Raw genomic sequence first — 23,194 nt, forward strand, 5'->3', positions numbered from 1 at the left:
GGCTTTCACACGCCAACTATACCTGTCCTACGCACTTAGCAGATGTTCAACAGGTGCAAGGCTGTGGACGCGTTATGTTTGCGAACATCTGCAATCCCGATGGCAGCGGGGCTGTTGAGTCCCCCTGAAAATCCGGCTTGTAAAGTGCCGTTCCCAACACTGCACCCTGAAGTTGGGGCGAAGCCGAGGCCTCTCCCACCTTCACCACCACCCGTACAGGGGAGGAATCCACGCAGCCGGGCCGGCAGCCGGAGCGGGCCCGCGGCCCGGGCAGGCGCAGGGGGCGGTCCGGGCCCGGCGCCGCTAGCCCGGGCGCAGGCGCCGCCGTGGGCCCGCGGCGGAGGGTAGCTCGCTCCGGGACGGCGGCTCCATGCGCTGCCAGGTAGGTGCGACCTGCCGGCGACCCCGGGGGCCGTTCGGCCGGTGCTGGGCAGGACAGCGGGGCTCCAACTGCCCCTGGCCTCGGCGGGCAGCGGGAGCGGCCTGGGCGGCGGGCGCGTTGCGCGGATCCGCGGTCCCTCACCGACCCCCGCCTTCTCCGCCTTTCCCCCGCTGTCCTGACAGCCGGGGCAGGAGAGGCGCGGCAGAGCCGATCGGCATCGAGAAATGCCTGGGAAAGCTTGGCGCTCTGGTTCCGGCTATGTGCTGGTATTTTGGGAGCGGTTTTCTGGGCAGGCCCCGCGCCCCTGAGCGCTGTTTGTTCCCTGGGCAGGTCTCGGTGCTGTATTTCGCCAGGAGCGCGGAGCTGGCGGGGCTGCGCTCTGAGACCCTCTCGGTGCCACGGGAGATCACCTCTCTGCAGCTCTGGGAGGAGATCGTCAAGGTCCACCCCAGGTATGCAGCAAGTTACCCTTGAGGTGCACAAAGAAACGTGGTTGGATTTTTTTTTTATTTTTTATTTTTTTTTAATACAAATTTGGTCTTCAGCATTGCTCTGGAGCGCACAGCAGTACTTCGACATCACAAAAACAGTGGTGTTGCATTCTTTTGGTAACCTGCACCAAGTGTTCTGTGTTTTGTGCAGCTGGAAGTGTTGTAGATTCATGTATACTACGGAAAGACCAGGGTGCAGGAGATGTATCCAAAACTGGACATGAGAGGTACACGTGGCCCATTGTCCAGGAGGCCTGTGATGTGGTAGCTTGAAAACTACCACATTAATGGTCTGTGGAGAAGGTGAGATGCTGCAAGGAGGGATCAAGCACAGCCAGGACAATAAATAAGAAATAAATTATAATATGCAGGTGTTTCCAATTGCTTAGGTTAGATATTAGGACGAAGTTCTTCATTGAAAGGATGCTTCGACATTAGAATGGGCTGCCCAGGGAGGTGGTGAAGTCACTGTCCTTGAAGGTTTTTAAAGAAAGATTGGACTTTGTGCCGTGGTCTCGTTGGCATGGTGGTGTTCAGTCATAGGTTGAACTTGATGATCTTAGAGTGCTTTTCAAACTTAATTGATTCTGTGATTAACTGTACTGTGAGCCATTGGTCTGAACCTATGAAACTCTATACAAGGCAGGTCAGGAAGGAAACTGAAGCTCCCCATAGGCTTCCAGCCACTCAGCCCTCACACACCAAATGTGTTCAGTCACTTTAATGCTCTGAAAAAGATGCACACTGCTGCTGGTTGCATTTTGTAAGGATTCTGGTCCTGAGAAAGCACTGTGTGTGCTGTAAGGGCCTCTGCAGCATTGGTGCTCCTGGGGGTGCTGACAGAAATGTCCCCTCTGTTTAAAGCTGAGAGAAGGTGCTCAGTCCTGTCAAGAACAGATCTGATGGACAAAGATGCAACATTTTGGAGGGATAGAAGGGGGTAAAAAAAGAATAAGGTTGTAAGAGAGGTTGTAGTCTTCAGCATTAGTGCTCAGTACTCTGGAATTTCTGTAACTTTGGATTCAGGGGTCCAAGTCTTCCTTTAGGTGCTACCTTTCTTCAGTAAAATACTCCCAAACACTATGAAAAAAATAAACTATTTAACACTAGTATCTGTTTTCAAGTGAGAAACTATTCACAAAATGCTGTACTAGGCACCTTTTGCTCACAGAGAATTTAAATAAAGTGTGTTTGGGTGTGAGAGGCAGTAGGGAATTGTGTAAATTTTACTTTGCAGCCTTTTTGTCTATGTCAGAAGCAGCAGCAGCACTGTTGGTCATTTTGCCATAATTTGTCAACTTTGTCCTTTTATGAATGATGACTTGGGGCAGTACAGTTTGCATTTGCAGTTACTTCACAGTGGCCTTCTTGAAAAATGCTTCTGTTCCTAGCTTTTCTGGAAAAACTCAATATAATTGTAGGGCATTGACCACAGATTTCTATTCACATTGCTAACGGATATTCAAATTGCAGCTTGAGCGTACTTGACAGTGCTTTTCTGTTCCATGCATTTTCCCCAACTAATTAGCTTGCAAGAGACTTTAATTAGAGCCCATCCTTCTAATGGGCACTTCAGTTCCATGGTTGTGCACAGTTCTTTAGTGGCTTTCTTTGCTTTCATACAGTCCTTCCCTTCAGTCTGTTCTCTGAATCAGTGCTACTGTTTTGCTTAGCCTGTGCCTTGACTACTTTCATCTATCTATCTGGCTGGTAGGAAACAAGATGATTTTTACTTGTACTCTTTTGGTCTGCTTACTTGTTTCTAGGCAATACAGCTGAGCTGGCTGTGCCAGATTTTGTAGTGTCAAACAAGAACTGTTATCATGCCTTCACTATCTGAAGAAAAATGCAATTCTTTTTTTCTGCAGTCTTACTGCTATAGCCCTCATGCTTGCTATGTAATTGCACTTAGTCATGGAGATGATTTCCTGCCTCATGATATCCAGAGCTATGAACTTTCATGGCAATATCTCACATAAAAAAATTATGTAGAAGATCCACCAGAAGACAAATCACATTTGCTGTCTTAGTTCTGTGGCCACTCCTTATCAATGGTAGATTTCAGACCTGTTAGTACAAAAGACCTAAAGCCTACTAAAGTATGAGCGCGCACAACAAGAGCAACTCTGAGGCTCTGAATTTTCATGAGATCTCATGAACAGCATGCCACAATACTTCTTGTTGTGTAAGAAAATTGGTCTAGTCAAATCATACTGCATCAAGACAGTATTTCCTTCTAATCCCAAATTAGATGATTGCTATCTCTTGAGTTACCAACTTTTTCATTGTAAGCTTCTGAGTTGGGTCTGGTATGCATTGGTTTGTTCTGACATAGGCCTATGAAAAATCTAAATCTTGATTTCTGAAAATTATACTGATCTTGTTTCTTCTTGGCCACTACAAGAAAATCCAAGATTAGGAGGTTCGTGTTGGTTGTATTTTTGACAGTGTCTTGGAAGCAAAGTTGTGTAAGTCTCAGTGGTTTTTACCTCAGCTGCCCTAGACTGTGGACCAGTTTGCTGTTCAGTGAAATCTCATGGTTAAATGCAAACATTGTTTGGAAACCTGTTTGTGCTTTTGCCAATCCCCCTCAGGCTTGCTGTCATCCGGGATCAAGTAGTATTTGCCGTTCGGCAGGAGTACGTGCTTCTTGGAGATCAGCTGCTGGTCCTGCAGCCTGGAGACGAGGTTGCCATCATCCCACCAATTAGTGGAGGCTGAACCTGCCCTGGTTCTATTAGGTAGGTATCACTTACTGCCTGGTTTCCTGTGGAGTATAACCCTGTGCTAAAATAGCTCATGAACTCCGTGTGATGTTACAAGAACCTTTTCTTGTTTAGGTCCGAAGATGTGATTGCAATTCTCTCCTGCCACCCCAGTACTCATTTGAGAGAGCCCAACTTGTGTTTCTGTCTGGAGAATGCAGTTGTGCTGAGCAGAAACTATATGCCAGTGCACCAGTAAATGATTAACATGTATGCAGTAAATGGAAGACACTTGCCAGAGAGGTCAGGCATTGCTTTGAATCTGGGTTTTAGGTCTTGTTACTCTTTCCTGGTTATTTCTTCCTACCAGTGGAAACTTGGCTTGCCTAAATACAATAATGAAAAACATCCTGCCACTTTTTAACAAAAAAGATAATATAATAAAAATAATTGACTGCTGCTTAGAAATTTTGTTTGTTTGTTGCTGTTAAAAAGGTGTCCTTAGAATAGCTTAATTTCTTTGCCTGCTTTCAAGTGCCTGTCCGTCTATTCACTGCAGTTTGTTCCATTGCTGCTGATCAAAATATTTCTCATTCTTAGGTGATCTGATGACTGGTGATGACTGGTTTCTACTCAGAAAAGTTAAAAGTGTCCCTTGTGTGTCTGTAACAGACTGGTAGTATGAAGTCCTGAATGTCCTGGAGAGCATACTCAATTTTAGGATTAGAACTCTAAACCATGTTTATCAGAAATCCCTGTTTTAAACTGTTGGTTTTGATAAGATGAGTAGGAGGGACTGACAATATCAGCACAGATTTACCAGTGGTCTGTGCTGGTTGAATGTACTGTTAAACCAGGGCCTCAGGCTAATTAGTTTCATCCCACTGTACCAGACTTTCTAACCAGAAAGAAATATATATGCAATAAAACCAAGTCATTCCTTGTAATTTGCAGTTAATATTCTCTCAGCCAGGCTGCAGAGAAGTGAAGTTCATATGTAGACTGGTCTCTTGGGCAAATAGATAGCGCCTGTGTTGTGCATAAATTGTGGCATCGGCACTGGATAAAAAGCAGTTGGCTGATGCTAGTATCTCCAGGAGCAACAACAGAGTCTGTTTGGTTTCAACTTTCCTAGTGCGATATGGAAGAAAGCGAAGATGTGCCAAAAGATTTTATCAAGCTCAAGTTTGAAAAGCTGTCTGTAGATGAAGTGTCAGAGCTGGTTGTTTCACCATACTGTGGGGCAGTGTCTCTGTTCATTGGTGAGTTTAATATTTGTGAACTAAGTCTCTGTATATGTTAATGGTCTAATAAATGGAACCTATGTTGTCCACATCCCAAACTTGTAGTTCTCAAATAAATCAGTTCCTGGGCTGAGCCCAGGATGTTTAGAAAACAGATTCTGAATTATTAGAGCAAGACCATGGCAGCTCTTAAATACCTGCAGAGGGCTAAAGTGGTGTGAAGCTTTCTGGCTGGTATGGCTATTGTAGGACTGAACAGAACAGCAGCTCTGGAGTACAGAACTGCCTGGGAGTTGTTCTCCTGTCCCCTGGGATACAACTTGTTCAGGGTGGGAAATGGGATATTGTGGCTATGCCAGCCACATATCCACACCAATATGCAAGGTCCTGTTACTCAGGTCTTAGTTGAAAATGAAATACTATTCTACCAGTGGACTGGTGAAAGTCAGGCTGATAGTTGTGTCCAGTGGTTAATGTACATGGCACACATATGAAACTTCCTTGTGCTTAAACCCTAATGCTACTAGGCTCCTAAATACTGGGAATTTAAAAATTACTTGGGCCAGTGCCATTTTAGAACCTTAGCAGTTACCACAGAAGATGTCCCAGCCTTGGGCATTATGGACCTCTAATGTGTAAACTAAATTCTTCCTTTTATAGTAAAGATTTATCTTGTTCAAATGCTCTCATTATGCAGCCATGATTAGACGAGGTTGTTTATATTTGTGCAGTGCTGACTTTGACCATAGCAAGAGATCCTGGGTTTTTACTCTATATTAATATAATATACAATGTGTATTATAAAGATACAATATAAAAAAGTGCTCATTTACTCAGTGCTTTTAGTTGATAATTTTTGTTTAGGTACTACAAGAAATAATTTTGAAGGAAAAAAAGTGATTCACTTAGAATATGAAGCATATACTTCAATGGCAGAGACTGAAATAAAGAAAATCTGCAGAGATGTTAGACAGAAATGGCCTTCAGTCAAACATATTGCAGTGCACCATAGACTTGGGTATGTATGTCGAAATCCCATTCTTCTGCAACTGGAGCATCAATACTTGTCAGGTGCATGGCTGTGCTTACATAGTTGCAGAACCTGCAGGAGTGTTTAGAAACCATAGTACAGCAAAGCTGGCTGCAGGATCAAGCTCTTGCTCTGGAGCTAAGTTTCAAAAATTTGTTTTCAAAAATGTGTTTATTGGTAGGGTTTGCTGGAGTCCACACAGCCAGGCAGGATCTTTGATGCTGATGTGATGTTTTGAGAGTGGGGAGATACTTCATTCCAGGGAAGGGGAGGTTCTTGATTTATTTTGTTCGTTATTTTTAAAAGGTGTGAAGTTGGCAGCACTTCATTTTTTTTCTTCTCTCTCCTGTTGACGGGCTACAGAATATTCTTAATGTGAGATTTAAGTCTATTTATGCTACAAAAAGTCTGAAAGCTTAGGCTGTGGGGCATAGTAATTGTCAGCCATGCTTGTGGGAGAACCTCCTGTTGTTCCTTGAGTCTTGGATAAGCATTTTCCTTTTGATTCAAAACATAGAATACTAGTGTCTGACATACTCTTGGGCCTTCCCAGTTCAGGGAAGATTTCTTGCTGAAACTAGCAGGATCTGCTGAAATCCTAAAGGAACTTGGGATGTGATTGCAAAGGGTAAGTAAGATACAAGGCCTGAGGGATAGTTTCCTTAGATTTCCTTCTACAGTCAACAGAGAGGGTGGCTGTCATGAGAGCAACTCAAAAGTATTTAGGCTGAGATTTCTTCCTGTGGACTGTGCTGAAGGAGTCTTACTATAGAGGGAGAATTGGGAGGTAGGTTTTGGGAATGCTACAGTTGCAAGGAGAAACACAGAACCTTGTGTTTCTATTAAGTTTAACCAAGTAGGAAACTTCAGAATCTAAAATCAGAATTCATCAAAAAATTGCTTTCTTTGCAAAATCTGCACAGTGTCAGCCACTTAATTTTTTTCTTTTGCAAATTCTTGTGCAAACTGAGATGATTTGTTAGGTTATTAGATAAGAACTGGCTGTTCTAACTTGTTATTAAGCCATTATTAAGCATTATTAAGCCAGCTTCCAGTGAGTTTCCTATGCATTGTTACAAGTTAACAATTTCCCCCTCTTGATTCCATAGGCTTAATTGTAAAAAAAGAAAGAATGGAAAAAAAAAGCCCATGTCTGGTGGGTTTATTTATTCTGAAGTGTGGAATTCTAACATCTGGTAGTGATTTTGATTATGGTTTTCTTTCTTTTTAAAAGTGTATAATCTTTTGGATGTGGTTTGACACTTGCTCAGTATGAATGAGTCAGGAGAGCACGTGGCCAGAACACTGACGTGACATGGCAACAACTTTTGGGTGCTCTTGATGTTAAGTGTTAGCTAAAGCTGCTGTTGTTCCTCTTCTCTCCCTAGTGTGGTTCCAATAACTGAAGCAAGTGTAATTATTGCAGCCTCCTCTCCACACAGAGCAGAATCCCTTGAAGCTGTAATGTACTGCATCAATACCTTAAAAGCATCTGTCCCAATATGGAAAAAGGTATGTTTTGGGGACAAAATAAAATTTAGGCCTATGCTTGTCTTAGATGTCTGGGCTGCCTTAGCAGCATTACAGGCAGCAGCTACTCCTGATGGGTTGTCAGTGTCCAGCACCAGTGAGTTTCCTCTATCACAGTCAAGCCCATATATGGTAGTTAGAGCATCTGGAAGGTTCTCCTGTACCTGTACCATCCAGCTCTTCTTTATTTTGAAGGCATCATAGGGTAAAAGCAAAGGAGGCCTGAGCTCTCCTCTTTTGAGTAGTAAAACTCAGTTCTGCATAGGCTTGTGGAAGAATTTGAGTCAATTTTGCTTTGGACAGCATTGCAGTTTGCAAGTAAAAGGAGCATTTCTTACCTTTCTCTTTTCTCCTCATTGCTGTGGCCATGAGAAAGCACTAAGCAACAGCACACAATGAAGTCATGAGCAGAACTTCCAAAGTGGAGAAACCAGCCCAAGTCTAGAAAGAGCCCTGTTGTGTAACAGTGTTGCATGCAAGTAACGAGCATTATCTCTGCCTTCTCTCCCTGGCAGAACTTGGCATGTGGTTAACAGTGATATTCCCCAGATTACTCCACTTTTCTGATACCTTCTTGAGGAGATGGAAGTTCTCTCAGAATGAATAATCAGGGACTCAGAATTTGATGCTTAGGACTGTACTGCAGCTGGGTAATCCAGTCTGTCCTTAAGATCTATTACTGTATTTAGTGTATTAATGAAATTTTTATTTTAATATTGGCATTTTGTTACATCTAAATTCTCATAACAAAATGATGGGACAGTAAGTTTATGTAGTAGCATTTATGCTGTTTACATTACGGCAATTAGATAATTTCTTCTAGATCTCTTTGTTGAATTAATTTCAGCATAGGTGGGCCCTTTTAAATTCATTGGGGATTAGCCTGGGATTCAGCTAAGTCCCTATGTTCTAAGGGTGCTGCCCTCTTCTGCTTACCAGCCAAGGGCTGTGCAGTCCTGTTGTGATCAGTAAATAATAGTGGGATGGCTGTTGACTTATTTGGCCTGGTTTGTAGTTGTATGTAGCAGACTCACAACATTTCCCATTCTTTGTTTGTATTACAGGAGATTTATGAGGATGAATATTCTTGGAAAGAAAACAAGGAATGCTTTTGGGCAAACTCAGAAAAATAATTGTACTCTTTTGAAAATAAAGTGTTACTCTTCCTAATGAAGTTTGAGTTTTTACAGAGAATCTCTATGTTTCTAAACAGTTCTAATAGATGTTTCAATCTCAATAATTTAGTTTGGACTGAGTGAGATTATGGAGGATTAATGAGGGGTTTTAGGTATTCCTGAGTCTCCTTTGGAATTGCCTTTTTGTGCATTTTAACGTGGAGTCAGTTTTTAAAAAAAATCCTCCCTAAAATTCTTTGTTGCAAGGTGTTTAGACTACTCTGTGATGAATACTACTTTAATGCTTTTACCTTGGTAGTCTGTGTTCTCTGACTGCATGGGAGGTCATCACAGGATGATTGCATTTTTTTAATCTTAAAGTTCAGAGAGATTTAATTTTCTATGACTGAAGACTTAAGTTTGCAAGCTTTACGCTATTCTGACATTCTTGTAACATGAAAGCTATTTGAAGTAGATGAACTGTTTTAGTACAGACAGAGAAGAAAATACAAACTATACCCCAGAGTTATTAACTTTTTAGTAGTGCTTATATTCCAGTAGCTTTGTCTCACAGAAAGGTTTTTACTATGCAGCTGATATTACCAGGCCATTGCATTAAGAAATATGGATAGAGATTGATTTAAAGTTAAAGATATTACTCTACCAGCAAAAAAATTGCCATAGCAATAACACACCAACCTGTAACTACTTAATAATGTCTAGACAAAATTTTGAAGGTGACTTTTTGGTTGTGTAGTTATGTGGTACTGGAGGAAAAAAACTCCAAACCAGTTATTATTACAAATACACAACTATAGTGTAATTAGTTGCAGTAATTTGACTTCATATGTGTAGGGATTAAAAAACATCAAATGGAATAGTTTTTCAAAGAAAAGGGAGTTTATTGAACTTACTGAAATTCATATATGCATTTATATTCACATTCAAGATTTAATCTTACTACTGTTTTTCTCTTGTTACTGTTTTGAAAACCAGTTAAATGAACTGACATAATATGCCTGGAAATAACGTTACCTGTCTGAGCAAGGTCATTTTATTTGTTATTCTACTGTGCTATGGTAGTATTTAGATGCTAAGAATTTGAGGTCCCATTGTGTATGGCATTTCTGTTAATGCTGAGAGGCAGTTTTATCTAGTCGTCATTATCTGTGTAGACAAGGTAGATACAAGCAAAGGGAAATAAGGTAATGCTAAATTATTTGCTCAGTTGCTCATATATATGTTCCTATATCAAATATAGTTATTTATAATCCAGGTGCAAAGTCATACTCCTGAGTCAGGACAATCCCAAGCACAAGTACAAGCTGGAGGGAGAATGGATCAAGACACACCCTGGAGAGAAACCCTTGAGGGTGTTTGTGAACAAAAAATCTCAGTATGAGCTGGCAATGTGCACTTGCAGCCCAGAAAGCTGGCTCTGTCCTGGGCTGCATCAAAAGCAGCAGGGCTGGCAGGTCAAAGGATTTGATTCTGCTCCTCTGCTGAGTCCCTCAGGAGACTCCTAGGGAACCCTGCATCCCATTCTGGGGTCCTCTATGCAATATGAATGTAGTTGGAATGAGTCCAGAGGAGGGCCATTAAGTTCATCAGAGGACTAGAACACCTCTCCTGTGAAGGCTGACGGCTGGGGTTGTTCAGCTTGTAGAAGGCTCCAGGGAAATCTTACATCAAATTTCAGTACTTAAAGAGGGCTTACAAGAAGTTTGGGGGGGAAATTTTCACAACATGTACTGATAGGACAAGGGGGAATGGCTTTAAGCTGAAGTGAGGGTAGCTTAGATCAGCTATTAGGAAGAAATTCTTTACTGTGGGGGTAGTGAGGCACTGGCACATATTGCCCAGAGAAGCTGTGGATATCCCATCCCTGGAAATGTTCAAGGCCAGGCTGGATGGCGCTCTCAGAAACCTGGTCTAGTGGAAAGTGTCCCAGCCTATAGCAGGATGGTTACAACTGGATGGTCTGTAAACGGCCCTTCCAACCCAACCCAGTTGTTGATTCTGTAATCATTATATCACACAACAGTGAAGCCTCAGCTGTATATTCCATTTTATTGTGTGCAGAAAAAATCTACTAACAACTTCTAGCTGCACAAAGTAAAATGAGGACAGTAGGTGATGATCTTTTTTTCCTACGGGTGTTTTAATCACTTTTAATACTTAGTTACTGTATCTGAATTAAGTAAATTGTAAGGAAACATACAGCATCAGGCAGAAACATAGTTAAACTGTGCTTATTAACATATTGATGCACTTTTCCTCAGTGGAAGTCATTTCTTCCTCTGCAGGACAGCAGCTGCTCCTTGCGTGCTTACAGATACACACTGTAGAAACCATGTGGGCCCTATTATCTAAGCAGAGCTAATCAAGTACAAGATTGAGTTTTCCTTTGTTTTGGAGGCTGGAGAGAAGCCCTCTGCTGTTTGAATGTCATTTTTACTGGGATTTGTACAGAATACTGAGCACAATCACTCTGTGAAAATTATTTTTCACTTTAGAAGATAAATACATTAATTTTTTCATATTTGGTGTTAATTTTTCTATGTTCATGTTTGCTGACACCATGCAACTAAATAAGTGTATTAATTAAAAAAAAATAAATGTTTAGCTTGTTTTTCAGTGGATAGTTTGTGAATGAAGTAAAACTTATACAGTACTTCCATACTAATGCTGTGCTTTCATACAGAAAAACAGTGGTACTTAAATCTGTTAAATTCTACTTAGGTGCCCATGATCAGGGGTAATTCCTGAGTTGCAGAAGTGTCCCTTTATTGCCTTTCTAGTGCTGCAGACTCCTGAAAGATTTCTCCAGGGTGACCTTAAGTGCACCTTCCCCATCAGCAATGCAGCTGGGAAGGATGGTGCAGAAAAGAAGAGAGAATAATTGTGTACTTCCCCACAGTGACCAGGAACAATGAATGGAAGAGATGTTGTACTGAGTCACAGCTGAGTGTTACAATGTGTGTATGCTGCCATGGTAAAGACAATGAAATGTCATTTTTTGTCCCTAGCTGTGTATGAGGCAAGTACTGCTTTGTTCTGGAACAATGATGTATCAGTCTTGTGTAACTTTGGGTTCTTTAGCTGGCATGTAAAAGCGAAATGGAAATGTCTCTGGGAGGGATGGTGTGCTAATTAGAGGTAAAATGTATCTCACTGAAATTTAACTCCATGCTCTGAACTCAGTGTTCTGTCTCCCTTTGTAGGGCTACCCTCTCTGCTAGGGCAGTATTATCATAAAAGGGCAGATTACTGTGTTCTAAGATAAGTGCTTAAGCTGTGTCTGAAGTGACCCAGAAGTTTTTCCAAATTGCCAGGCCAGGGAATGAATCCCAGCTGTGTCTCACTGTGTGTTAGGAAAAGATGTGGCTGCACATGTCCTGCTGTCCACACATGCAGAACTAGTGCTGGATGAGGGCTATTCTGTGTTATGGTGAGATCCGTTGAGTGGGATGATAGATAATTGCAGATCTGTCTGTCTACAAGGAAGACCCAGCTTTCTGGAATGAGTCCAGCTGTTTCTCTTCCTTGTCCGTAGGGAAGGGTAATCCCACCTCTCCATGAGACTAGCTGTGTTGAGCTGGTGGCTTTGGTACGGATGTTCCCAGAAACAAATGCTGCAAACCCAGAGGGTCACCATGTGATTCCTGTAGAGATCTGGCAGATGAAGGCTGTCTGTGGAAGGGAAGTGCATGTCTTCAGAGTGATAATTTGTCCTTCTGAAAAGATCCCTTAGTCTTGGCTGGCAAAATTTGAATACACTGATCCACCCCTTTGTCTGGCCGAACATACCAGCACTGATAGATTTTAAGAGTTTCCTTTCCTGATTTTGAGCATTGTGCTCTGTTCTCAAGAGAAGCTCAGCCTGATCCATACAATGAAAACAGTAAGTGATGGATTGTCATGGACTAATGGGGCAGGGGAGGAAGGGGGTTGTTTTATAAGGTGCCTACCCAGGAGATGGCAGCCGAGATGGCTGAGCAGGGGGAGCGGCTCCTGGCCCACTCAGGTGCTGGCCATGCTGGGAAATAACAGGCCCTTACTTCAGCTCTTGCTTGTGAAAGAGCCACTGCTGCACTCAAGAATGAAGCCTTTAGATTGCTCAACTTTGAACTAGATTTTTGGTCTTTCTCTCTACTCACTTTATGCACAGCTGTTCCAAGTAAGTTGTAGAGTAGCACATTCGTTTGTTGCTTCAGAAGCATTAAAAAGAAAGAACTGCTAAATCTAGTTATTAACAAATTTTATGTTAAAGCAGAGAGCGCTGCTCTTTCCCTCTAAAAATGCTGTGTGAAAAATAGTCTTGAGCATTAAGTGCCATTAAGTACAATTAAGTGTCCTGTGGAGGTGATTGAAAAGAGCTCAGAATAGGCTGGTTCAAGAACAGTTTCTTTGAATACCTTAGGCATGTTTTTTGACAAACATACCATAAAATTTGATCTTATCAAGTGTTACAAAAATAAGCATCCTGATGTAACTTTATAGCTGTTCTTTTTATAAAAGTTCCATTTTGACTATTTTAAGAGGCAAATACATTTTTAAAACTAGCATACTAAAGCCTTTGATGACATACAAATAATTGACCAATTAACTGAGAATAAAAAGGCTTGAAATATAGGACTCAACTTTTCTAAAGCTGTGAAAATGTACACTTAATTTATTTTTACAGGCAACAAAAAATTGAGACAGTTAGCTATAGATTTTGAGATGCATTTTCATACCTTCATTTTTTTTTAGTCTTTAATTTTCAAGCTTTTGTTGTAGTTCAGTTTTGGATGTGCTTTAACCCAGCCATTCACTCACTCTGCCACTCATGGAATGGGGGAAAGAATAGGAGAAGTGAGAAATCTCATGGGTTGAGATGGAAGACAGTTTAATAGGGAAAGTGAAAAACTGCTCATTCAAGCAAAGCAAAATAAGGAATGCATTCACCACTTCCCACTGGCAGGCAGGTTGAGTCAACCCCAGGAAAGCAGAGCTCCACTGCATGTGACAGTGGCTTGGGAAGACAAAAACCAAACACTCTGAATGCCTGTTGTCGAAGTTTTGTCCCCTCCCACCTTCCTATGCTCCCCCAGCCTCCTTGCTGGTGAGGTGGGGTGAACAGCAGAAAAGGGCTTGAACCTGTGTGCATTGCTTAGCGACAGATAAAACATCCCTGTGTTGTCAGCAGTTTCCAGCACAAATCCAAAACACAGCCCTATACTGGCTACTGTCAAGAAATGTACGTTTGCCCCAGTCAAAACCAGCACACACGTAAGTCAGCAAATAAGGAATCTGGCTTGTAATTCTGCAAAACACTGAGACTTGGTGAAAGGCAGAGTTTTGTGCCTTAAGATTAGTTTCATCTGATATTGTATGATGGAAGAGTTAAAACTGGTAGCCTACCTGCATGCTTATTTTTTACTCTGTAAAAAGTATGGACGAGTTGAAAGTACTAATAAAAATCTCTGTGAAAGTTTGTAGTTTTCAGGTGGTAGTTTCTAACAATCCTGTCTTCCTGTGATCTTTCTATTCATAGCCAAGTTCCTCCCTCTCTTATTTTGCCACACTGTTCCTGCTGAAAAGTTGAATTCAGTTTTTCCAACATATGGTGGGGTGTAGCCAGAGCCAGAGTCATGACATGCTACTGCTAACCAGTTCTGTAAATAGATAAAGTGCAGGGACTGGCAGAATGGGTGTAATTTTAGATACCAATGATAAGCCCATGTTTATAGGAAGGCCTGGCCATGGTTTTAACACTATCTACTCAGCTAGAGCTTTCCAAATACTTTGCACTAACGTGAACTGGGTTACAGTACAGTACAGCTTGCTGGTAATGTCACGTTCCTGACTGTGATCTTCAAGACTTCAAATGCAGTGTCTCTGTCTACCTAGCAGAGTCATTCCCTTAGGGTTCTCACTGTGTGCTACTGGGACAAAGCCATATTTGGCCCCATTTTATGCCATTCTTTTTCAGTAGCATTGCTTCTCTTTAGAGTGCTGTTTAAAAGTAAATGAGTCTGCATTTAGTCTGCATGAGTTCAGCAGTAGTCTTGTGTTTTATTGCAGTAATGCTGTTAGGCCCTCAGACAGGCCACCACAGTGATACAGTCCCTGCTCCCATAGAGCTTACATGCTAGCTTTTAGAAGTCAACTTTATTATAAACTCTCTTGTACCTCCCAAGTTTATACATAGGCTCCAAAAAACCAACTCAGATTTTGAACTTGATTCTAGTACTTCAGGAAATCAGCAGCTAGATTTCAAGACCAGAATCAGATATAACTTGAGTTTGCTGAAGGTATTGCTGACTTTTCTTGCGGCAAGCACAAACAGAAGTACATGCTGAAGCTTAACATTTCAGAGTATTTAAAACATGCTGCTTTAAAAAAGTAAATTAAAAAAAACCCCAAACAAACCAAACCCCTGCACACAATACAAAATATACATAATATTTCCAGTATTATTTGCGACTGTGCCAACTTAAAAGTGCAATAGACTCACTCATTACAAAAATGGAATTTTAATATTATCTATTTAAGTATTAATTGCAAAAGAAAAATGAACTAGTTACTTGGAGTGGTTAGGATACAAAAACCTTACCCATAGCTATGTCTCTCCCTTTTTTTGGAAAAGCATTATTGTGTCCAGGCTGGGAAGGAGAATCATGTTGTCCATGTCAAAATGTAACCCAGTAAATACTAGTGAATTGAATCATTGCTACCTGATTGATAAACTGTTAAATCCCCAAAGAAGTTTTCATATTGGCTATTGACCTGTACCTCCCACTGAAGTGGAAGAAGGAAATCTGGGTCAATGCCTGAATTGCCCTTGTAGGCAGCACCAGAAATTGAAGATTCTACCATCTGGTGTATTGTGAAATTCTGTCTCTGCTCTGGAGAGCATGACCCTGATTATGTAGGAGCTTCCCACATACATGGCTGTAGGGGTTATTTTTTTCTGCTCAAGTTTATGTAAGAATTGAGGCAGAAAAATATTTTTATTTTTACTCTCAGAGCATTTGCCCTTAAAGTTTGTAATTACAGGTCAGGAGCTTATTCTTTAGATTTATGCAATTGCTATTTTTTTCCCCACTTTTTAAATATTTGTTTTGGTCACAGACTCAGCTGATGGCAAGAATCTTGTTTGATAATTGATATAAAAATCTGAATTGTTTTTCAGAATGTTAAAAAAACCCCAACGAAACATAACATTTTATAGATACAAAATAAATTCAAAACACATATAAAACTACAGTAATCATAATCCAGCTGTTGCTGCAAATGAACTGTTATTTGCCAAAGAGATGGTTGGCTTTTGACTGATTAGCTATTAAAAAAGACTGAGTAAAACTTTCAAACGTGCTTAAGCCTAGTCCCTCAGAAAATAATGGAAAAGTGCCTAAGCATAATTATAATCCAGCTTTGGGGGGAAGAAACCATGACCTCGTGTTCTCCAGTCAGGCACATTTGCATGTTTTACTCTTCAAGTAAATCACCTCAGGTTGGAAACAATCTCACTTGCATGGAAGCGTACATACAAGAACACATCTTCTCTCACAATCAATTGTAACTGCCAGGCATGAGAGAGAAAGGCAGCCAAAAGGCCAATTCCCCTGTTACCAGTCTTACAGCATGAGCCTTTATAAGTCTGAGCTTTCATTATAATCATAAAGGCAGCTTAACAGCATGTGATAAACTTGAGGTGTGTAACCAACACAAAGTCACTCAAGTGTTGTGCTTAGAGCTCATTCCAGAGCACTACAGTACTTCACTGTAAAAAACATAAGTTAACTTCATCCAGACATGAACAGGTGGGACCAAAAATATGTGACAGGTAAGGAGGTTGTACTGAACTTTGGTCTCCTGGAGGGCTCTGAGACGCTAAAGAAGTAAGTGCAGTAAACATTTTACAGAGCTTAGATCTTCACTATCCCCTTTTGTAACGTGCATAGTTCCTCAGTCAGCTATCCCCTTAATTCACTCTATGCTCTTAGTCTTGCAAAATCTTTCATTACAGAATTAAAGGCAAGATCTTAACTGTCTTTTCTATTTATGTCAAAAGCCAAACTGATACCAGAGGGACTGAGAGTGTAAAGGCCAGCGTAACAGTAGTGGTAGTGCTTCTCAAGATGAAAATGAGTAATAACATTGCAGAGAACATGCTGTAAGTGATTATGAAATTCATATTTTCTTCTCAGGGAGAAAGTATGCAGAAGACAGTTATACATACCATTTGGCAGTATTTCCCCAAAACAATATCCTTCTGTAATTTAGTTGTGACCTTAGTGCAAGAAATACGGTGAACTTTTGGAAGACTTTGCCCAACCAGTTGTCCTGTAGCACCCAGACAGACATCTTCATACACAGTTCCCAGTTTATAGATTAGTTAAAGCAAAGGTTTGCTGGTGGAAATTATTTTCCTAAAACAATAAGGATGGAGCTAGTCAATGAAAAAATTACTTTTCTTCTCCCAGTCTGGAAGCAGTATTCACCACGCATTCATCATCAACTTAATAGAAAATGTCCTTTAACACATGTGGTACTTGTCAACTAAATTACCAACTGATGCTGTTCCACAATAATCTGAAATAAATTCTTCTGTTTCACTCTGCAGTGGATCAAGAGAAGGACTGCTGGAACAGTATGTTACTGTATACTCCGGACCTGCCAGTTCTAAGGGTTAAGTTTGTTTGAAAGGCAAAAATTTACAAGAAAAGGCACTATAAATCATTTTTGAAAAAACCAAACTGTCCTGCAGTTACTCTTGCAATAGAGTAGAATCTGTAAAATATTTTCATCCATATAAAGACACTTTCATTAAAAATGTTTAAATGTTACTAAGCTTTAAGGCACTCCAGCTGAAGAACTGACTGATCACAACTGCTATTGGTGGCTCAGATCTCCCCTTTATCCACGTCACTCATCTTCAGTCTTTGTCCTTTGTGAGTTCTGAAATTTCATCAACATCTTCTATATCCTGTGTCATTTTCTCGTACTGTCTCTTGAAGAAGCCAAGCTGTGAGAAGTATTAAAATAACACCACGTTGCAGTCAGTGATTGGTAATTAATTTCTCAGCAAAACTAAATACTTTGATGGTAGAAATGCACGTGTGCATGCATACACTATAGAGATTGATTTATAGACAATTCTTGCCTCTAAAATGAAAGGAGGTGGGCCCTGAACTCCCACCTGAGGCAACTAAATGCTAGAATAGCAGTGCTGATTAGCCATTTTTCTCCCTGCAGAGATACAGGCATTTCCATGATGCCTAGGAGCACTTCAAACACCAATGCCCTGGCACACAGAAAAACATCCCCTTTTTCCATGTAACCTTTGTAATTTACTTTTTGCCCTTGCCCTTTCTTTTATCTGTTCTTTTATCTGGTCAATATATATCCTCCCCCATCTTGTTTGTAATCCCCACCCTTGTCCACTGGGAATAGCATGGGTTTTCAGAGCGCAGCTGGGATATTATGGAAGGAGGCAGACAGTGTTGAAAGGAAAAAGTAAATGACACAGCTCCTGTTTTGAATGATTGGCAGCTCATTTATCATCTTCATGTTGCCAGTTTCTGTGAGGACCCATTTCATAAACCCTTTTAAAATATGTCAAGGGTATAATGCCAATGCAGTATTATTCATACCGCTGAACTGCAGATGTGGTTTTATCTTACACTAGAGAAGAGATATTTCAGAGAAAATAACCCAAATATATTTATCCCTTTTTTGTTTTAAGAGTATAAGTACCTACTTACTTTCCACAAAACAGCAACCAGTACCAACAGCAAGAGGAGTCCAGCCAATATGCTGCCAATCACAACACCTACTGGCACCTCAGCCTTCTCATCCGGCTTCATTATTGTAACTGGGATCTGAGAGCAGAGAGATTGTGTCTTAGGAGTTAATGTTAACTGCAAATAACATAGGATTTGTAAACCAAAGATCAAGAATGCCTGGAATACACATATTCCAGGATCAATGACTGGAACACACCAAGCAATTACAGCCCTTTCACTGGTGCCATGGGTGCCTGGTTGCACTGTGGCATACAGCAGTGCCAGCTATGGACTAGAGGCCCTCACCACTCTTGGCCATACACAACAGGCAGAGAACCAATCTCTCCTGCCAGCTGCCTCTCCATTAACAGGAGGCCTTTCAGAGGCTCCACACACCATTACTGTGTAAACCAGCCATATTTACATGAATGTTTACATGAATGCAGCCTGGTGTACAGCCCCAAAATCAGACTGCTGGAGAAGCACTACTTTTCACCAAGCATTGTCAGAGCCTGTTATCTCTGCTGGGCAGCTGTAGGAGGCAGTACTAATCACTGAAGCCAGACACCATCACATCTGCTGAAATTCCAGTCCTCCTGCTGGGCAAGTACCTCAGGCTCCTTTGCCTGCTGTTCCTACCTTCTATGAAACCACTAATGACTTTACAGATCTCAAGGTGATCTGTGTTCTCCTGGGTCAACTGAATGAATTTGCTGCAAGATGTGTGGGTCAAACAGGAGCACCTCTAGCACACCCACATTTCCTGAACCAAACAGTACCAGAGAGCTCCCAGAAGAGCAGTGTCTGGAAGTTAGTTTTTGGGTGATACCCTATCTAGCTGGATTAGGTATAACCAAATATATAATTACATATAACAGAGTTTCTTGGGGAGACATTGCTGCAATATTTATGAACTGTAAAATTTTTGGATTTAATCTTGGAATGACATGCAGTTAGCTGAAAGTTTTTTTTTCCTTCCTGAAACATGATAAAACAAATCACACCAGTTTATTTTCTCAGGGTGGTTGTTCAGTGCATTTGTCTGGAGTAATTTAATCTTAAGCTTTCTGGGAAACTTGCACTGGACTGACATTTCAGTGATTTAAGTAATTTCTGTTGGAAAGCTCCAATGTTGTGCTAGGTGTGGTTATGTGTATTAATTTCACCAAGGCAGGATGGCTTTGTGTATTTTCTAACTGAAAGGCCATAATGATGATTCTAGCAGGTTAACATTCTGGCCTCCAGCTGGCAGTCCTTTCCAACTTGGAAAAAATGTGAAAGCTTTTACGTAAAAATACCTAAGCAGCTTCCCCACATAGCATCACATGGAAATATTCATTTATTTGGCTAAACAGCAATCCAGTTCATCCAGTGTAAAAAGCCAATTTAATATATGCAGTTTGCCTAGTAATGCTTTCTGCATTAGATTAACAGTGAAGTGGCACTTGGAAAGGAAAACTGATGCCTAAGAACAAATTATCTTTCCTGAAGTTAAACTGTGGTCAATAACACACCATGAGACTGGGATTCAACTCATCTGGTGTTACATCTGCAACATAGTTCCTTGACTCCCAAAGGAGGACAGGCTTTTTAAAGAGCCTAATTCAACCTAGTTACTTTCAGGATCTTCTTTAGGATGAGATGAACTGCATTTCAGAAATACCTGTTCTTTCCAGGGTCTAGGGTTTATAGAACGTGGATGACTAATGCAGATATTAAATTGGATGAATCCTACCACATCCATCTACATTAACAGAGAAGTAAGTAGGGAAATAAGCTCTGTTTGCTTCTGCACTGTCCTGTCCTCAAGGAAGTGTGAAGGGCACTTCACAACCATCCCTGTTGGCCTGACAAGAAGTGCATTGCTGGGCACTGACTCCAACTGTCAAACTGTCTGCTGAAAGGAGAAAGTACCTCCACAACCTGGCACATTTACCAAGACTTCTCACAGAGCAATAGGTCACTGAGTAAAGATCAGACTGGAAGTCACCAAAAGCCTGCCTCAAAGGTGCCTCAGAAGTCCCAGCTGCACGTGGCTGGGGGAGGAATTAACTTTTACTTGTCAACTATCATTTGAATAATTAAATTCTAGTTCTCCTGAAATTGCCAACAGAACTTCTGGTAATGTATATTTGGCAGTACCATGCTTCAAATGTGGAAAAATACTTATTAATATATGGTTTATGAGCTTACCTAAGAAGCTTGTGCAATTACCTGGAATATTTGCATTGTATAGTAATGAGTTTCATCTCCTAATAGAAATACCATGCCAAATTGAAGCACTTAAAACACTTACTGGCAAGTAATTTTTCTGTGAAAACATACTTCCTTTGTTCTTCAAGCACTGGAGGATTTCCTGATTACAAAACAGCTTATTTAGAGGTTCTTCACAAGAAATAGAGTGATTAATGAGAAACCAATGATTTAAAATGGCATTGGATGATGATTGTATCACTCAGTGAGAGAGATCAATCTGCAACTGCTTTTGTATGTTTCATTGAATTCTCTATTACCTGTGAAAGGGCTATGCTGCACATTCTTACAGATATTTGACTCATTTATTAATTTGCATTTTGCTCTTTAATAGCATTGGTTATTTTATGGATAAAATAGGCTATTATGTCCTGTAAAAATAGATCTGAAGTTAGTACTGCAAATGGAAGTGTGTTCCTCTCAAGACAGACTAAGAGAAAAAAAAAGGCGTCCTCTTTTATTACAACAGTACCACAGCACTACTGTATTCTTCCGGTGTTCTTTTATGTTTGTATACAGCAAAGAGAAAGCTTGGAAGAAGAATTCTGTACTAATAAAGCAGTGGTGGAGACTTCTCTTGAGATTAGCTGTGTCCACATTGTCCATATGACAGCTATTACAAATGCTAAAAATATTCCACATTCCTTTACAAATGAGATTATTTTCTGGAGACCTTTGCCAAACATTTGTTTAGAAACATCAAACCATACACTTATAGAAGTAAGTAAGACTATAAATCAGATTTGTGAACATGTTTCCCAGAGCTCAAGAAGCTCCCATTGCAGCAAGAAGTCCAAATTTTGATCTTTTCATGAACAGAAAGCTATCTGAATTTCAGAAATTTCTAGCTGACTTTTTCTCAGAGTTCTACAATTTATTCGAGACCGACAGGTTTTAACTATGTCTGGTTTATATAGAAGAGGACTGAAATGAAAACATTTTAATAACTTAAGGGAGTTGTATAAAGTCAGAAGGAGACATTAGTTCAACATAATCGAATTGCTATGTACTCCTAAAGGACACTGAAAATAAAGTACTATCACTTTAATACAGTCAAAGATAGAGAAGTTGAGAAAATATACTTAACTATCACTTACAGTTAGGGTACTCTCTCCAATTATAAATAACTCAGGGTTATGTGTATCAATTTTTGCTTCTGCAGAGAGTTGTAATGTCTGGAAAATTAACTGAAAGAGAAAATTAAAACAACTGTAAAGCTCTGTTATAGGGCAACTTGATTAAAATGCAGATATCCTAAAATGATTCTATTGCCTTGAAATGAAGACTTCACAGCCAGAAAAGAAATTTACAGTATTAAGAAAATTAAAATTATTTTTATATTTTTCCCTGGCCAACTTGTCAATCAAAGTAACAATATATTAGTAATCCACTTAGCAATGACATTGAGGAACTGGTTTTTCTTTTTCTGTAATGTACAGTTCAAGCAAAACAGAAGGAATTATTTAAGTAACCCTTTTTATAGTTATTTCAAAGCTGTCACTACTGCTAGCAGGGAAGAGATGGGGAAAAGAGCAGTGAGAAAAGGAGACACAGCAACAAAGGACAGATGGGAATATATCTCTGGCCTTTGAGAGAAATGGAAACTGGATGTTCTTTTACTTCCTCCCGCCCTCACTTCTATCCAATTCTTCTGTTTTTCCTCATTTATTTTTTCCTTTCATGATGTGTTCCTCTCCTCGTCTCAAATTCTGACATAGCTCTCTCAGTTTAAACAGAGAAGATGACAAAAATCTTAAGCCAATTCCTATTTGAAAAGGGACCTTGTGCCAGACCCCACTTCCCTTTGTGGATGTACTGGGAAGAGAGGTGAAAGCTGTGTAGACGCTGACAATTGACTGCTGCTCCTCTATGTTCCTTGCACCACAAGGAATGGCCTCAGGTTCATGGGAGCACAGGACCACTCTCCAGCTGAGCCAAAGGCAATGCCTGCTCTGTCATTTTGCCTCCTCAGGCATTTCTCTGTGGCAGGGCCAGGTACCACAGGCAGCTCTGTGTCTGCAGTGGCCAACACACCAAACTGACTGTCTCGGCAGTGTGAGTTATTGCATCCCTGCATTGTGACCATCTGCCCAAGTGGTGTGTCCTGCACACCTAAAAGTTTAGAAACACACCTGAGCACTATTCAAAGCCCCTCAATTCCTAAACACATCTTTTCTTTGCTTATCAGGTACTGCCAAGCCTGATATCCTTCTTGGACAGTGGCTGATTGCTACTAAATTAAAAGGCTGATTATGTGCATGACTGAGCAAGTGCTTGCAAGATTACTTGTGCTGAATTTTGACAATCAAATAGAAAATTACAAAATGGAGAACTGTGACATATGAACTTTCCTTCCCATTGGCCAGTGATGGTAAACAAACCATTCCCACTCACTTTCTTGTGAGGGTATTAACCTTTTGTTCAGGTCTCTACCTTCTAACAGCACTAACAAATGGTCTTGACCCAGCTGATTAGAAATATATGAACTCCAAAGACAGACAGATGCTTTTTGTCGCCCACTTCCACAACACATTTAACAATATCAACCTGACCTTTTCCTTTTAAGAGTTGAATGCTGGAGCTGACAACAGCCCGGCTGTTAAATGTCAATACCTGCCACAAGAATCACCAGACACACTAAGGAGACTGCATCATGTTCCTGACATGT

The 23,194-nt window shown here is 40.6% G+C and overlaps 3 protein-coding genes across 5 annotated transcripts in view; 2 read left to right on the plus strand and 1 right to left on the minus strand.

Moving 5' to 3' along the window:
* The first annotated feature begins 289 nt into the window (after nucleotides 1-289).
* On the plus strand, nucleotides 290-7,363 carry LOC102105151 (molybdopterin synthase sulfur carrier subunit). 3 transcript variants are annotated; one of them, XM_014259894.2, is made up of 4 exons: nucleotides 290-382; nucleotides 713-834; nucleotides 3,468-3,614; nucleotides 7,241-7,363. In XM_014259894.2, exons 1-3 carry the CDS (start codon nucleotides 371-373, stop codon nucleotides 3,592-3,594), a joined length of 261 nt encoding a protein of 86 aa, XP_014115369.1. In that variant the 5' UTR covers nucleotides 290-370; the 3' UTR covers nucleotides 3,595-3,614; nucleotides 7,241-7,363. The 3 variants fall into 3 exon arrangements, with proteins under 3 accessions (XP_014115369.1, XP_087910654.1, XP_014115368.1); XM_088054528.1 differs by lacking the exon at nucleotides 7,241-7,363 and adding an exon at nucleotides 4,714-4,840; XM_014259893.2 differs by lacking the exon at nucleotides 7,241-7,363 and adding an exon at nucleotides 3,714-3,842.
* On the plus strand, nucleotides 4,720-8,556 carry LOC106627983 (molybdopterin synthase catalytic subunit). Its single transcript, XM_014259892.2, has 4 exons — nucleotides 4,720-4,840; nucleotides 5,687-5,840; nucleotides 7,241-7,364; nucleotides 8,447-8,556. Exons 1-4 carry the CDS (start codon nucleotides 4,720-4,722, stop codon nucleotides 8,513-8,515), a joined length of 468 nt encoding a protein of 155 aa, XP_014115367.2. The 3' UTR covers nucleotides 8,516-8,556.
* A 5,981-nt stretch (nucleotides 8,557-14,537) lies between these two features.
* Nucleotides 14,538-23,194, minus strand: part of ITGA2 (integrin subunit alpha 2) — a 49,359-nt gene continuing 40,702 nt past the window's right edge. Inside the window, 3 exon segments of the mRNA XM_014259895.2 lie at nucleotides 14,538-17,513; nucleotides 18,253-18,369; nucleotides 21,624-21,713. Of these exon segments, the coding sequence (XP_014115370.2) occupies nucleotides 17,424-17,513; nucleotides 18,253-18,369; nucleotides 21,624-21,713 (297 nt within the window). The 3' untranslated portion in view covers nucleotides 14,538-17,423.

The sequence above is a fragment of the Pseudopodoces humilis genome, chromosome 4 (assembly GCF_049639895.1).
Source record: "Pseudopodoces humilis isolate 2021_Gansu_Grassland_sample_001 chromosome 4, ASM4963989v1, whole genome shotgun sequence".
Taxonomy (NCBI): domain Eukaryota; kingdom Metazoa; phylum Chordata; class Aves; order Passeriformes; family Paridae; genus Pseudopodoces; species Pseudopodoces humilis.